Raw genomic sequence first — 17,281 nt, 5'->3', positions numbered from 1 at the left:
CTTGGTTTTCAGATCAGTGGTCGCAGTATCACAGTGCTTGTGGCCAAAGTCACCCTTACTTTACTTAATAATGGCTTTAGCACACACCAGTAGTGATGCCAGCAATCTGGATATTCTCTTATTGAACCTGATTTATACATTTTATCATAGGTAAGTGTGTATAGGTAAAAACATTGTGTGTGTATGTACAAAGTGAAACTGAAAGTCACTCAGCCGTGTCTGACTCTTTATGACCCCATGGACTATATAGTCCATGGAATTCTCCAGGCCAGAATACTGGAGTGGGCAGCCTTTCCCTTCTCCAGGGGATCTTCCCAACCCAAGATTGAACCCAAGTCTCCCGCATTGCAGGCGGATTCTTTACCAGCTGTGCCACCAGGAAAGTGTGTGTGTGTGTGTGTATTTATATTATATATATATATATATATATATAATAAATATATATTTATATTTCACTGTTATATGTGGCTTCAGGCATCTACTGCAGGTCTTAGAATATAATCCCCTTGAGTAAGGGGGGATTGCTGTATCTACGTTGAAGGGTTGCAGTGAGGTTTACGTGATAATATGCACTTAGATCTGCGCCTAGCACACAATATGTGAATACTGTTGTTACCATCAACATCATGGGGCACTTCCTCTTGCTTTCTGGGTTCTAGTCCCAGTGACCTCCTTTCTCTTCTTCCTCCTCCTCTTCTTCTCCCTCTTCCTTCCCCTGCTCCTTCCTCCTCCTTTATTATATATCAAACTGCACCTTTTTCAGGGCTTTCATACTTAATTCTCTCCATTCAGAATGGTCCTTCCCTGGTACCTTGTTTTCATGGTTAGGGTCTCCTCCTTGAAAAAGCCTTCTCTGGTTACCCCGAGACCTCCTGCCTCCCATCCTTTCCATTCTTGTTTCATTTCATTGTGCGTCATTATCATATTTATTGATTCCTTGAATATTGTCTGGGTCCCCTTCTAGACTAAATCCCTTGAGGGCAGGGGCTGGGCCTGTATGCTTGCTACCCACCACACTGCTGTGTACAGTGGAAACTCACTTGGTGTTTGTTCAATGAATGGGTGAAAAGAGGCACCTAATCAGTATGAGTTTGAGGTTGGTGTCAGGCTTCCAGGAAGAGGAGATGATCCAGGTTGGAGTTTCAGAGGTTGGGGTGGGGGGGCGGCAGGATTGTGTATACTGCTTCTAATTCTTACAGCTGTTTAGGTTTGTGTCACAGTCTTTGTTGGATCAATTATCTTCCTGATACCCTATGTCCAACAAGGATATGGGCATCTTTAGGAAAGAGATGGGTTTCTCACAACCCCAAGCGCATTGTCAGGCATCTAGTAGGGGCTTAACAGAGGTTTACTGGATCAATAAATGGATGGATGAATGAGTGGATGTCAAGAAAGATGGAGGGGCAGTAGTACTCAGACTGTAGGCAATGATGGGAAACCATGTTTATTTTTTCTTTTAATAAAGGATAATATATTCCCAGTCAATCTGTAAAAGGTCATGAATGTATAAAAATGTATTAATTACAATCATTAGCATTATGTTACAGAGAAATAGTTGTTATAACCTTTTCCCCTAAGATGGCACTTGGACGGACACAGTTGGTTTGCTTCACAAAAAAGGGTAAGAGTAGGTGACCAGTTGGCCTGGTCGGCCCAGGACTGAGGAATTTCCCAGGCTGTGGGGCCTTCAGTGCTAAAACGGAAAAGCCCAGGCAAACTGGGATGCTTAGTTATGCAAGAGAGCGAGCAGGATGAGAGTGTCAGGTGTGCATTGGCATTTATGTACAGGTGCTGTTTTCTCAACTTTTCTCCATGATTTTTCTTCCTCTTAGCTCTCAAATAAAAATCCCTGTGTTATTATCAAGGATATCACAGCTTTCAAAGGGTTTGAACAACCCCATGGAATTTTCACTTGATCCTTACGCCGAGTCTGGGAGGCAGGACAGGGGAAGCATGCCCCGTCAATGCTCCTGGCCCCTAGAGAATATGGGGCAGAGAAAAGGCTCGCATCTCCATCTCCTGAGGGCAGCGCTCTTTTCACTACTCTGTGCTTTTCTGAAATGTCCCACCTGTCTCATCTGGCTTTCAGGAGTAGACAGGAATCATAAAGGAAAAGCAAGGATCCTGAGATCCAAGCTTTGGCTCAGTCCCCTCACTTGGGACAATTTATATTATTACTGCTTTGCCTGATACATTCACCTGCTCCTCCTTGAGCCGTCCTCATGAAGGATTCCCCTGAAGCCCCACCAGCTGGCCAGAGCTGGCGCCATTATGTGGCAAAGTCAGTGAGAGAGATCCAGTGTATTGACTCAGGATGATGCCCCAAATGGCCCTTCCAGTTAAGGTTTGCCAGCAGGATGGTCAGGAGACCAGCTCACTCTGCCATCTGTTGGCTTGATTGCTGAGCTCTTTTTGGGTGCTTTTGCTAAGAAGTTGTTCAAGTGACGTCAATTCATGGGGTGGCTGTGACTTGCCACAATTGTTTCCACCCTTGTATCAATACTTTTTGCTCAGTATCTAGGTACCACCTTAAGGCGAGTACTCACCTTAAAAGGCTGGGCTATCCTTGGACAGGCTATCCTTGCCCATTGTAGAGCTTGCTTCTCTTGACAATGCATTAGAATATTATCATCCATTCTTTTATCCCAACACTGTTTTCCATACAAGTCGTCTATGTAGTTCTTCTTTTTCCTGTGAAGTGAGACTTCCCCTGGCTCTCCCTTGTTCAGCTGAAGCCCGTGATGTTCTGGATGAATGGGGTTTAACATTGGTTCTACTCTTTCAGATGCTGTTGTTTGGGCTCAGAGTTGCTCTCTCATCTGGGTTGTCTACTCTGGGTTCAGCTGTGCAAAAGTTTGATCTTGGAGTTTGCCTTTTTCTGAGAGCAGAATGAGGATGGGTACAGGTTTCCCCTGCAGTCTGAAAGTAGAGCGTTACTATGAAAAATTTCATAAGCTGAAATGGTATAAACAAAGAAGCAGTTACCTTAGGATATATCTTGCTAACAGATGTACAAAATAAATTGAGATAAGGCACAGATGCTCAGACAGAGTTCAAAGCTATGGCAGTTTGATTCTGAGGTGCTATGCAGTTCCCAGGGAAGGAGGTTGGCAGCGCCACTGAATGCTTGGGTAGAGGTAGCCTGCACCTCTAACCACTGGCTGCAAAATGAATGCTGAATGCTCTTTTTGCCTTTGTTTTGGTAAGAGGAAAAATTCTCTTTGGATTTCTTTTGGTTACAACAATCGGTACTAATATAGGTTTTTCCTTAAAGGGAAATGGTGTAAGGCAGACTTTGGAGAACTTGGGGATATTTCTACTTTTATTTAAAAATAAATAAAATACATATCTTAAAGAAGAGTGCTGCCTATGTCCTCTGGGTGGATTCCCCAGACCGTGGGACACGTGGCCTATTAGCTAAAGCATGGGGTTACCAGTGCCCCTGTTCACTTTCACGTGCTTGTTTTCTTGCTGCTCCTACACTAGCTGTGGCCTTACCACCTTTGGAAGTGTCTGTGGCTCCGAGTTCAAATCTGGTTGTAATCTTCAGATGTCCTTTTCTTTGGCTTAGAGCAGACCCAACTCTGAGGATGGAAGAGATGTTAACCCTGACATGACCGTTCCTGTGATACTCTTGAAATGAGGCACTTGTGTGTATGAGACTCTTCTGAAACTTGGACTCTTGGCACTAAGGGACAAGGTGATGGTTTGAGAAGGCCAGAAACTTCCAGATCTTGAGAGATCAGCTGGGTCAAGACACTTCTTGGCATCTTGGAATCTGATGCAACCCAGTTGCATTGGTTCGTAGGCTGTCATTATCCAGAGGGTCAGAGAATCTCTCCAGGCTAAAGAATGAAAAAACTCAATGCAATAGAAATATAATCTCCTTATAAAAAACCATTTACAAGATGTGCTGCCTGGCAGCAGGACAAAACTAGAGGTTGACTGATTTCCAGTTCTTTTTTGTTAAACTCCTTGGGCCAGCACGTCCTCTAAGGGTGGGGAGAAGAGAGTAAGACTGGCACATTCTTTCCTCCTTGAGGAAGAGTCACGGTTAATTAAGCCACTGATCAGGTGGCCTCCTCTGAGTGTATACAGATGTCTGTAGGCCCCTCATATGGTCAGTGAGCTCTGGGATCGGCGGTGGCTGCCCCGGCTGAAGGGCCGGTTCGAGTTAGTCTGTCCGGATGCCATCATCCTACTAGGCTCCAAGAGCAGGTGCTCCCCAGATGAGAATTTAGCCCAGGAGTCCCCTGAGTATGGGTCGTCCCTTGTGTGGTCTCTACTGCATCTTTCTCCAGGCAGTACCCAGTCCTCCTTGTACCTCCGCTCGGCAGGGCTCAAATTCTTTGGGGTGCTGCTTCTGAAGCTCTGACCTGAGGCAGGTGACCCCAAACGGTTGGTGGGATGGGCCTCTCCAGGGATGGTGGCCGGCCTCTGATGGCTTCTCCAGCTCTGGATTTCCAGCTCTCTTTTGTCCACAGGGAGTCTGTCAATTTTCTGAGCTCTTAGGATTGGAGACTTCCCATATGCCCCTTGAAGAGTCAGGAAAAAGTACCTGGTGGGAAATAACAGAATAAAGATATTTTGTGACTTCTGATGTCTCGAATTTCAGCATTGAAAGGACCCTTAGAATCCAAGTCCCCACCCAGCAGAGGATCCCCTTTGCTGCTCTGTTAACTGATGGATCAAATCTATGTCCAGGCACTTCTGATACTGGGGGAGTTCAGCAACAAAATGTAACAGCAAACATTTGTTATGTACTGTATACATAACTCATGTTATTCTCCCCCAAATCAAAAACAGTTGGTACTTTTGTTTCCTACTATGTACAGACATGGAACTGGAGGCATTAAGAGACTGAATGATTTGTCCAGAGCCATACAGTGGTCGAGGTGTGGTCAGGACCCAGTGCCCTGGATTCTGATGCTTTCCTCTCACCTACAATGCATGTGGCCATTCTATTTCTGGGCTGTTCTAATTTAGGCAAATTTATTTGCTTTGAAGTGTCAAATCTTTGCGGAACTTAATAATTTTTAAGTAGTTTCCCAATACATATTCTTTTCTTGAATCCATGGGCTATGCCAACTTCACAGCATCAGTACATTATCACTATTTGCTAGATGACAATACCATCGAGGCCCCAAATGATGAGCTGGATTTCCTAAGGTCTCCTGAGAAGTTGACAGATCTCCCTGATGGTTAACTCATGGTTCCTCTCTCCTGCCAAGCTGCCTGTAGTGGACTCTGGAATAGAAGTCTCTATATGTGGCTCAGATCATGAACTCCTTACTGCCAAATTCAGACTTAAATTGAAGAAAGTAGGGAAAACCACTAGACCCATTCAGGTATGACCTAAATCAAATCCCTTACGATTATACAGTAGAAGTGACAAATAGATTCAAGGGATTAGATCTGTTAGACAAAGTACCTGATGAACTATGGATGGAGGTTTGTGACATTGTACAGGAGACAGGGATCAAGACCATCCCCAAGAAAAACAAATGCAAAAAAGCAAAATGGCTGTCTGAGGAGGCCTTACAAACAGCTGTGAAAAGAGAAGAAAAAAGCAAAGGAGAAAAGGACAGATATACCCATGTGAATGCAGAGTTGCAAAGAATAGCAAGGAGAGATAAGAAAGTTTTCTTCAGTGATCAATGCAAAGAAATAGAGGAAAACAATAGAATGGGAAAGACTAGAGATCTCTTCAAGGAAATTAGAGATACCAAGGGAATATTTCATGCAAAGATGGGTTCAATAAAGGACAGAAATGGTATGGACCTAACAGAAGTAGAAGATATTAAGAAGAGGTGGCAAGAATACACAGAACTGTACAAAAAAGATCTTCATGACCCAGATAATCATGACGGTGTGATCACTCATCTAGAGCCAGACATCCTGGAATGTGAAGTCAAGTGGGCCTTAGGAAGCATCACTATGAACAAAGCTAGTGGAGGTGATGGAATTCCAGTTGAACTATTTCAAATCATAAAAGGTGGTGTTGTGAAAGTGCTACACTCAATATGCCAGCAAATTTGGAAAACTCAGCAGTGGCCACAGGACTGGAAAAGGTCAGTTTTCATTCCAATCCTAAAGAAAGGCAAGGAATGCTCAAACTACTGCACAATTGCACTCATCTCACATGCTAGTAAAGTAATGCTCAAAATTCTCCAAGCCAGACTTCAGCAGTACGTGAACTGTGAACTTCCAGATGTTTAAGCTGGTTTTAGAAAAGGCAGAGGAACCACAGATCAAATTGCCAACATCTGCTGGATCATGGAAAAAGCAAGAGAGTTCCAGAAAAACATCTACTTCTGCTTTATTGACTATGCCAAAGCCTTTGACTGTGTGGATCACAATAAACTGTGGAAAATTCTGAAAGAGATGGGAATACCAGACCACCTGACCTGCCTCTTGAGAAATCTGTATGCAGGTCAGGAAGCAACAGTTAGAACTGGACATGGAACAACAGACTGGTTCCAAAAAGGAAAAGGAGTGCGTCAAGGCTGTATATTGTCACCCTGCTTATTTAACTTCTATGCAGAGTACATCATGAGAAACGCTGGGCTGGATGAAGCACAAGCTGGAATCAAGGTTGCCGGGAGAAATATCAATAACGTCAGATATGCAGATGACACCACCCTTATGGCAGAAAGTGAAGAAGAACTAAAGAGCCTCTTGATGAAAGTGAAAGAGGGGAGTGAAAAAGTTGGCTTAAAGCTCAACATTCAGAAAACTAAGATCATGTCATCTGGTCCCATCAGTTCATGGCTGAGAGAATGAACTGAACTGAATGCAATTATAGTTCAATTAAAAAATAAAAAGTAATCCAACTGGTCCAGAGGACATCTAAGGTCTTTTCCAAAAATAATCCTTAATTTTTTTTAAACCTACTACAAGCAGAGACGCTCTTATCCTTCTATTATGTCTAAAAGATTCTGGATGACCTCAATGTGAGCAGGGGTTTCTGAAGACCACAATAGATCCTATGGAATCAGAAACTTTCCCTCACTCTTTCCCATCTCACTCAGGGAGGCAGTACAGGTGGCCATGCCTATGTTTCTCAGGAAAGACTCAACTTTTGCCCGCAAACTAGAATTTCCACAGTTTAAACATTTCCCCCAAGCTACAAATTTCCTTCTCTGTGCATTGAGTGAACAAATAACTGTCAAGTTCTTACAATGGGCCAAGCCCCAAGGGATTAAGCTGTGAACCAGACTGACAGGATTCTAGCTGTCAGAAAGCACAGGAACCAGAGTTAGAAGCCACGGGAACAGTGAGTGTGTCACACACACGATCTGATTTAGAGACCTTCCTTGAGGAGGAAACAATAAAGCTGAGGGCTGAGGGATGCACAGGAGGGAGCCAGGCAAAGAGGGGGTGAGAGCCAGATTCCGGGCACGATAGCTGCCATGTGGAGACTGAGGGTAGGAGTGCGGTGAGAGGTCACAGGTGTCGGTAAGGCCAGAGCAAGCAAGGACCATGGGGAATGTCTTGGGTTTTGTACATTATTGTAAAGACCTTGGCAAGCCCTTGGGAAGTTACAAACATGACATGATCACGCTTTGACACAATGATGATGGATTGGAGTAAACCCAATAGGAGACTATTGAAATGATTTGGAATGAAAGAATTATAACCTATCTATGGTGGTAGCTTCCCTGGTGGCTCAGAGGTTAAAGCATCAGCCTGCATTGTGGGACACCTGGGTTCAATCCCTGGGTCAGGAAGATCCCATGGAGAAGGAAATGGCAACCCACTCCAGCATTCTTGCCTGGAGAATCCCATGGACCGAGGAGCCTGGTAGGCTACAGTCCATGGGGTCGCAAAGAATCGGACACAACTGAGCGACTTCACTTTCATTCACTATGATGGTGGCTGTAGAAATGGAAATAGCAGATGGATTCTATTTAACAAGATCAAACTATCAGGTCTTGGCAATGGATAAGAGAGGGCCATGTGGTGGTGGGTGGTGTCAAGGATAATTCTCATGGGCCTGCCTTGATCCTCAATGGGTAACAGTGGATGGAAGGAACTTGGAAGAGAGCCATGTTTCTGGGAGGATGATGGTGATAGAAGGTGGATCAGGAATTAAGTTATAGAGGCCTGCCACTTTTCTCAGATGTGGCCTTTCCAGTGCTGGTGAGGCACAGTTAGCTAGAAGGATGTATCTGGGATTCTGGAGAAAGATCTGGGCGGGGAGTTTATATTAGAGATACATCTGTGAAAAATGACATTTAACTTCACAATAATGGTTGCTGTGTTTATGGAAAGAACTAAAGTTAGAAGACAAAAGAACCTAGGACGTACACCATGTCATCTTTGAACCAGCAGAGGAAACAAGAGGTAGGAGAAAAACCAAGAGAGAGTTGTGTTACTGAAGCCAAATGAAGTGTACAAGGACTGTTGGGGCCTAGTGTAGCTAATTATGCTGCATTGTGTTTTAAAGTTTGTGTGTTAGTAATTTTACAGATAAAACAAAAGAAGTTTGCTCTCAGTTTAAGAGAATCATACAGTTCCTTTATACTGGTTGAATTAATTAGACTACAATTAGTGAGGTCATGGTTACTGGCTAATTATCACAGGCTTGGTGAGTGAAATCAATCTTATTATAAACACAGCTTGCATCTTTAAGTGAACAAATAGTTTTTTACAGCAAACATTCTGCCATGTAGATTTCTGTAACAAAAATTAATCGTTCCAAGGTTATAAGTTAACAGTCCTTGGAGCTATTAAAATAATCCTTTCTCTGTCAAAGGAAATCTCTTTGCCTTTTTTAGTAAACAGAATTAAGACGGAATTCAAGTTTATGATGATCTAGAATAAGCAGAGATTTAATTTGCATGCAATGGTAACTGGCAAGAAAATATTTGCTAACTTTCCCTAGCTTGTCCCTCATCTGTTCAACAAGATATAATGGTGAGTGTTTGTCTTTTCCAAGAATGTCGGTGCTTTTCAACCATCCTTATCAAGCTGGTAGCCTCTGGCTACAAGCGTGTCGTCTAACCAAGAATAAGACAAAGAACCAGAACTCTTTGTAGACGATGAACTCTTCCTCTACCCCAAATAAGACACCGAACAGAAGAGGTCAGTCCTTGGTCAGAGGTGATCACAGCCATATTTAACCCCAAAAGTGTGCATGAAAGCATTTAACACAGACACCTGATATCCTTTTCCAACAAGGGCAGGACCTTCAAGGTCTTTCCCAGGATCTGTCTCCCAAGGCGGGGTGGGAAATATGTCCTCTGAGGCTTGTGCTTCCTTGCCTCCCAGTCTTCAGTCTCAGGGCCCTTGATTAGTGCTGCTCACTCTTACCTGTATTATATGTCTGAGCTGTCTACTGGATGGTAGACTTCTTGAGAGAAAGAGCCCTATTTTATTCATCTTTCTGTTTCTTTAGCATCTTTTTTTTCTCATTTATCTCCGAGGGCAGCCTTTGTGATGAGAACTATGCTAACTGTGGGTTATATAATGATAACAAGGAGGATACTTCTTTCTAGGAGTTCATGACAAACAGATAAAACAGATAATACGTGGGATAAAGGTAGTGACAGATACAACCAGGTAACGGGAACACATGATCTGTTTCGGCTTGAGGGTGGTAGGTGAAGTCACAGAAGGGTTCAGGCATTGGTCACACCTGGAATGATGTCAAAGGATGAGGAAGTCTGGTAACAGGAAGGACGTTTTGAGTAGAAGGGTCAGCATGAACACAGGCAGGAAGACGAGAGGGCATGCAGACTTTAGGGAAGTCCAAGAAGCACGGTGATGTGGAGCCCAAAGTTTGAGGCAGGGACTAGGGAGATAAGGCTGTGGAGACCAGGAAGGGCCAAGCAGGGAGACTGTGTATACTTAGAACCCAGCCATCGGTTGAGTTTACAGGAGTGTTTGTCATCTTGATATGTTCAGCCTCTAAACCCTGCATCAGATGTCAAGGTTCTGAGGTGTCTTAGGAAGAAGAAAGGGAGCCCAAACTAGGTTAAGCATGCTGCCAAACTCATTAAAGGAACCAAAGTGTGCTAATGACTTCCTGCTTAATTTTGGATTAGGAAAAGTTCTCCACAGTGTTGCGATGGCCTCTTGACTATGGCTTATAATGGTAAAGTAGCTGAATTTCAAAGATTCACAGTGACAAGATCCTGAGGATGGAGAGGGGCTAGGTCTTGCCTTTGGGTACAGCATCATTAAGTTCACCAAATACTCTGACTATAGAGTGTGGGCTGGAGAATAGAACATTGGCCTCTGAGTTGGGAGAACAGACTCCCCCTGTGATTGGTGATGAGCTGGTGGACACATTCTGGTTCCTCTTGGGACCTCAGCAGTCCCATGAACAAGTGGGGCTACAACCACAGCTCTGTCTAATTTCTTAGGTGATTTTGAAAAAGCAAAATAATGAACTAGATAGAAAAGCCCGTGTCAAGAGTAAACTCCAAGGACATGTGAGGCATTGTTGTTGCCATTTTGTTTTGAAAAGCTGACTGTAGAGGCTACAGACTAGAAATGTTAGAAATTGTCACTTTGTGGAAGTGATTTATTTGGCTAATATAGGGTGTATGTATGTGTATGAGTCTGTGTGTGTTTTAACAAATTTGAGTAGTATTTAAAACTCGGATAGTTCTAAAATTTGTGGGAAAAATCTAAAGCTCTGAAGCGCTCGTCTTGATCTTTCCTTGCGGCAGTGATAGGCTGAAGCTTAGAAGTTCCTTCCCCGATGCCTGTACTTTACCTGGCTTGCTCCCGTTGCTTACCTGTCCCTGAAGGCATTTGAAAGTGAGACTCCTGGGCTGATGAACAAAGTACTCCAAGAGCTTTTCAAAATGATTCTTTGTACACAACAAGATTTGTATGGCAGGAGGGGAGAAATTAGTACCCTCATTTTACAGGTGCCATAACAGAGGCCACGCCAGATTCGGCGACTCTGCTGCTCTGTGGCTGACCTGGGACCAGATTCCATGCTATCTGCCTCCAAGGTTATGGTTCTTTCTGTCCTAGCTCCCTCCCTTTGGAACAAGAGCCTCAGGCCTCCCAGCTGGGATCAAACTCCTGACTCTTAGGCTATGAGAATGGCTGATGGAGGAGAGGGGTAGTTCTAGGAAGGGAACAGCACCCCCTGCTCAAACCTTGGGAGAAGAGCCACGGCCGGTGTGAGGAAGCAGACAAGGTAGAACGTGGGGTCTGAGAGCTGGCCTTCCATCACCCAGTAGGGGTTGGTGGGGCTGTTGCAGGTGACGCAGATGGCATTGTACACAAGGGACACCACAAAGTACATCAGGAAGCTGCCTGCGAGAACAAGCCCGTGGATGATGGTCTGCGGAAGGAAAGAAGAAAACACTGCTGAGAGGATGGTTTAGATCGGGGGGTATGCACTCATGCTACTTTAAGTTTGTTTTAAACTTTTCTTTTTTGGAAATGCAACATGCATATAAACTGTTTTAAAAGTGTGCCATTTAATGGCTTATTATAAAGTAAATACCTATGTTGCTACCACCCAGAATTTGCACACAGATACTCCAGACACCCCTAAATCACCTTGACTTTTGTGATAATTTTCGTGATATTCCTTAATCTTAAAAAAAGTTATATTTTGTGTGACTTTTGTCTTTTTTCCTTAATGTTATGCTTGTGTGATGAATCCATCTCTTCCACATGTGGCTGTCAGTTATTCATTTCTAAGCAGCGCAGTCTTCTGTAGTCTGATCTCATTCTGTCCTGCCTCTTTTATGCTTCTTCCAGTTCCTGTCCTCTTGTAAACTTACTGATGATTTCATATAATTTCATTTCCACCTCTGCTAGTTTGAAAGTTATGTATTTCATTTCTATTCTTTCAGTGATTACTCAATAAATGACAGTAAGCAATCTTAACTTACTGTAGTATAAAGTTTATATGTTTCCCTCCTCCTAAATTATGCAAGGGCTTTAGAATAAATTAACTCTGTTTACCTTCTTCCTGATTTATATCTTATTGCTACTGTATATTTAAATTCTATCATCTTTGTAAATCACACAAGTTATTATAACAGTTTAATATGGTCAATAGTCTTTAAGGTTTACTTACATGCTTGACAATTTCTATGCCTTCATTATCTCTTGGATTTTGGGTTTTCCATCTGAACTGTATTTTCTTTTACTTTTTAAAAAAAGTTTATATTGAAGTGTAATTGATTAACGATGTCGCATTATTTTCAGGTGTATGGCAGAGTGATTCAGTTATATATATATACAAGTACCTTTTCTTTTTCAAATTCTTTTCCCATTTAGGTTACTACAGAATATTGAGCAGAGTTCCCTGTGCTAAATAGTAGTCCTTGTTGGTTACCTATTTTAAATATAATACTGTGTACATGTCAATCCAAAACTTCTAGTCTATCACCTACCCTTTTCCCCCTGGTAACCACAAATTTGTTCTCCTAAGTCTGTGCTTCTGTTTTGTAAATAAGTTCATTTGCATCATTTTTAAAAGATTCTGCATGTAAGTGATATCACATGATCTTTGCCTTTCTCTGCCTGACTTCACTTAGTGTGATAATCTCCAGGTCCATCCATGTTGTTGCAAATGGCATTATTTTCCTCTCTTTAATGGCTGAGTAACATTCCATTGTATATATGTACCTCATCTTCTTCATCCATTCCTCTATTCGGACATTCACTGGACATGTCTATTCAATCAAGACAATAGCCATGTCTTGGCCATTGTAAAGAGCACTGCAGTGAACATTGGGGTATCTTTCCTTGTACTTTTAGTTGATCTTTGAACAACAGGGGTTTGAACTATGTGGGTCCACTTACATGTGGATTTTTCTCAAAAATACTGCAGTATTGCCTGATCCATGGTTGGTTGAATCCACAGATACAGAGGACTGATGATGCAACTTGAGCATCCACAGAATCTGGTATTTGCATTGGGTCTTGGAACCAGTCCCCAGTGGATACTGAGGATGGCTATACATCCTTCAGAATTTTTCTTTAGTGGAAGTCTGCTGATGTTATATTTTCTGATTCATTATTTCATCCTCATTCTTAAAAGATATTTTTGATCTTTTTTGGAAGTTATTTTCTTTTAGTATAGTTAATACAGCATTTCACTGTATTCTGGGCTTCCCAGGTGGCTCAGACAGTAAAGAACCTGCCTGCAATGCAGGAGACCTAGGTTCAATCCCTGGGTTGGGAAGATCCCCTGGAGAAGAGAATGGCTCCCACTTCAGTATTCTTGAGGCTTCCCTGGTGGCTTAGATGATAAAGAATATGTCTGCAATGTGAGAGACTTGGGTTCGATCCCTGGATTGGGAAGGTCCCCTAAAGAAGGGAATGGCTACCCACTCCAGTTTTCTTACCTGGAGAATTCCACGGACAGAGGGGCCTGGCGGGCTACAGTCCATGGGGTCACAAAGAGTCAGACATTACTGAGGGACCAACTTTCACTAATTTCTGGCTTCTAGTTTTGCTACTGAGATGTTAGCAAAATGTTGTTCCTTAGAAGGAAACATTTATGTCAAAATCTGGCTGCTTTATGATCTTTATTTTTGTCTTTAGTGTTCTGTAGTTTACTTATAAGCGTGGCGTTTTAAAAAAATATTATCTTGCTTGAGTTTTGCTAAACTTCTTGACATTGTGGCTTGATGTCTTTTGTTACTTTTGCAAAATTCTCAAGTCACTATCTTTTCAAATATAACCTCGGTCTCTCTTTCTCCTCCAAGACTCTAATCAAATGTATGTTAGATATTTTAAGATACCCACCTTATCTTTTATATATCTCTTCCATAATTTTCATTATTCTACTTTTGTTTTATATTCTGGATGATTTGACCAATTCACTAATTTTCTCCTCAGCTCTGCCTAATCTGCAGTTAAGCCAGCCATTGAAATTTAAATTAGTTATTGGATTTTTTAATTTTTAAAACTTTTACTTGGTCTTTAAAGAAAATCTTCTAGGTTTCTTTGTATGGCTTACTATACATTCTTGGAGATAGTTTAAAGCTTATTCGTCTTTAAACATAGCAAACCAACCTTTTCTATGAGTTATTTCTGATAATTTCAATACCTTAAATATTTGTTACCGATGTATGTGCTTGTGATCCGTAGTGATGAATCCTTGTTTCATTTGAACTTCATTATTTGTGTGTGTGTTTCAAATGAGTTAAGAAAAAATTTTAGAGTTACTTAAATTTCTTAATACAATCAGTTGTTGTATAGTGCAAATATCTTAATGTCTACTGTTGGTTATTATAATTGAGGTAGAGTTGATTTACAGTATTGTATTAGCTTCAGTTGTACAGCACAGTGATTTAGTCACATATATATCATCCATTTCCCAGGATGAGTCCTTTATATTGAGTCTCCCTGATCTGTTCAGCACAGTGGGGACAATCCCTACAGTCCCTGCTGGGGAGAGGAGTGCAGGTAAGTGTACCCTTACTCTGAAGGTAGAGCATTTGGGGCCCTAATGTAATGTGATCTCTTATTAGACTGTCACTGCAGGAGCCTGGGTTTTAATTTCTAAATATTATATTCAATGAAGTCTGCCAAAAAGTTCATTTTAGGCAGGGTTGCAAACACTCTCAAGAAAACATAGACTTTGGCATTGCTTGCTTACTATAATCCCACTTTTCCAGAGGTTTTGGTCTTTAATTATCCTATCAGCCTTTTTATACTTTTAAAATATATACATATATATATACACATACTCTTTGTATATGTTTGTATATGTTTATATATAATATATTAAAATGTATATATACACAAATTCATTTTTTTTCAGTGGAAGAGATGTTTTGAAATATCCTAGCCCTTTTTCCTAGAGAAGAAAACAGCTAACATTTTTCAGTCACTTAGGTGAGGACTGTGAAAGCTGACACAGCTATTAAAATTTATGTTCAATTTTAAGACTTCCCTAGCTATCTAGTGGTTAAGACTCTCTGCTCCCAATGCAGGGGGCAGAGGTTTGTGGAACTATGATCCTGCACAGCGCAGCCAAAAAAACCTCATGTTTGATATCTACCCATGGAAGAAAGACTCCCTCTCTCTGCTTCCAGCACTTGAAAAAGGGAAATACTTTCTTCATAATGATGGTAGTAGCTGACTCCTTTCCCTGCAGCAACAAAAATCACCAGTGACTACCAGGATACCTGGTCTAGAGATGCATTAGGTGGATTAATAGTGCTGAATGGTGAGTGAAAGGAACAAGTTCTCTGTTTTAAAACATGCAGTGCTCTGAGAAAGAAGGTGGAATAACCAGTCATTACTCACTTAATATACATTGCGGTCTGATTATTTACAGGGCATTTTTGAAAGGTTAAAAAAATATCTAATGGTTAAGAAGGTCATGGAGAGAAGAGTCCCTCTTGTGAAATATCTTGTGCTTCAATTTAAAAAAGAATGTAATTACTGTGAAATATTTCAAGCACACAGACAACAAATCTCATGCATGCGATGTCCAGCTTTACCAGTTTTAACCTTATGCCATATGTATGGGAGCAGAATCTATCACTCCAAAATGTGTCTCTGGCATCAGGATTACCTTGAGCTGGTTGCTTTTTAAGAAACAGCAGAGGAGAAGCTCTGAAAACTGAATAGATGTTTTCTTTTTGTAAGAGACGTTTATACTTATAAGGGAAATCTCCATTTGTAAGGGTGTCTCCCTCTCTGTACCAGGAAAAAGAAACATCTAAATTTCTAGAAAATCTTTATCAACTTCCACATCTGGCCTCCCCTAAACCCAAAGCTTCTTTTGTCTTTAGTTAGTGATAGTATTTAAGGCGGTGGCTAGGGCCATAGTTTCCTGGTCTCTCTCATGTGTATAGGAAATACTGATTAAACTTTTGTTTGTTTTTCTCCCATTAATCTGTCATTTATTACAGGAGTGTCTAAGCTGAGACCTAGAAGGGTAGAGAGAAAATTAGTTTTTCTTCCTCTACACACATTTGCCTCAGATTTTATTAAAAGGAGCCTTACAGATACAATTCAACCACTATGTATCCCCTGCAAATGCATTTTCATCTTGAAAATAAATCATGTTCATCATTTTTATGTGTATTTTATATGTACATGTTTATGCATCCGTGTTAGTGGATACTTTTAAAATTTTATCATGTAGATATCCTGAATTCTTTTCACTAGACAGTATGCTTTGGAGATTTATTTTTGTTGCTAAATGCTGTTCTATTCATTTTAACTGTTCTAGTGTATGACTATGCTACTATGTGCTTTCCTGTTGGTGAACATTTAGGCTGTTTCCAATTTTAAAATTTTGCTTTAAAGAATAATGATGTAATATCTTATATATGTCTATTTATGCCTATGTTACATGTGTAAAAGGATCATCCAGGTTGCATAGTTAGAAGTGGAATTGTGTCACAGCATGTGAATACTTCTAGCTAACTCTTCTAACATATTCTTCTAGCTGTTTTCAAATTGCTTCTCCAAAGTGGTGCTATCAGTTTACAGTTTACCAACAGAGTATGAAAGTTCCTAGGTTAGGCTTTATTATCTTTAATGAAGTGGTATTAACTCCTACTACTACAGTACTATTATACTACATATCATACTATAGTATATACTATACTATATACTATAGTAGTATTAACCCACACTACTGAATTAATTTGCCAATATATTATTTAGAATTTTTACATTTATGTTCATTGAGGAAACTGCTCTATAATTTTGTTTCCTAGGACTGTCCATGCTCATTTTGATATCAGAATTATTCTAGCCATGAAAATTGGATTTGAATCCATGAAAAAGTTGGTATGACATAGGAATTATCTGTCCCTTATAAACTTGGTCAAACTCACTTTTACAATCCTTTGGCTTTGTAACTGTAGGGATAAGATTGCTGATTTGGTTTCTAGAATGGTGATTGGCTTATTCAGCCTTGATGAATGATTTTGACTATAGTTTGGTAAATTTAATATTTAAAGGATTTAACTTGGTTTAACTTTTCAGAAAAATATTAAAAATGTTGATTCCATTGACCATTGTATACATGAGATCTGCATCCACGAGAACAGAGGGCTCAACACCATTTTATATAAAGGACTCGAGGATCGGTGGATTTTGGTCTTCACATGAGTCCTGGAACCCATCCCCTACAGGTACTGAGACAACTGTGTATCCAGGAATTGCAGTCTTTTCCATTTCTAGTACTGTTTTTGTGGCCTTCTCTTTCTGTCTTCTTTTGGATCAGTTTTGTCAGAGGTGAGTTTTTCCCCATTTTTTGCCGCACTGTGCAGCATGTGGGAATCTTAGTTCCATGACTAGGTATTGAACTCATGCCCTTGGCATT

At 41.0% G+C, this 17,281-nt stretch overlaps 1 protein-coding gene across 2 annotated transcripts in view; it reads right to left on the bottom strand.

The window, feature by feature from the left end:
- ATP10B (ATPase phospholipid transporting 10B (putative)) overlaps positions 1,438 to 17,281 on the bottom strand; it is a 332,336-nt gene continuing 316,492 nt past the window's right edge. For both annotated transcript variants that reach the window (XM_018050084.1, XM_013965740.2), the window contains 2 exons: positions 11,121 to 11,308; positions 1,438 to 4,558 (listed from right to left, as the gene is read on the bottom strand). In XM_018050084.1, the coding sequence (XP_017905573.1) occupies positions 4,114 to 4,558; positions 11,121 to 11,308 (633 nt within the window). In that variant the 3' untranslated portion in view covers positions 1,438 to 4,113. The remainder of the gene's footprint in view (positions 4,559 to 11,120; positions 11,309 to 17,281) is intronic.

This window comes from Capra hircus, chromosome 7 (genome assembly GCF_001704415.2).
Source record: "Capra hircus breed San Clemente chromosome 7, ASM170441v1, whole genome shotgun sequence".
Classification (NCBI taxonomy): domain Eukaryota; kingdom Metazoa; phylum Chordata; class Mammalia; order Artiodactyla; family Bovidae; genus Capra; species Capra hircus.
The sequence above is the reverse complement of the archived record's forward strand: the minus strand, read 5'-3'. Positions and strand labels throughout refer to the sequence as shown.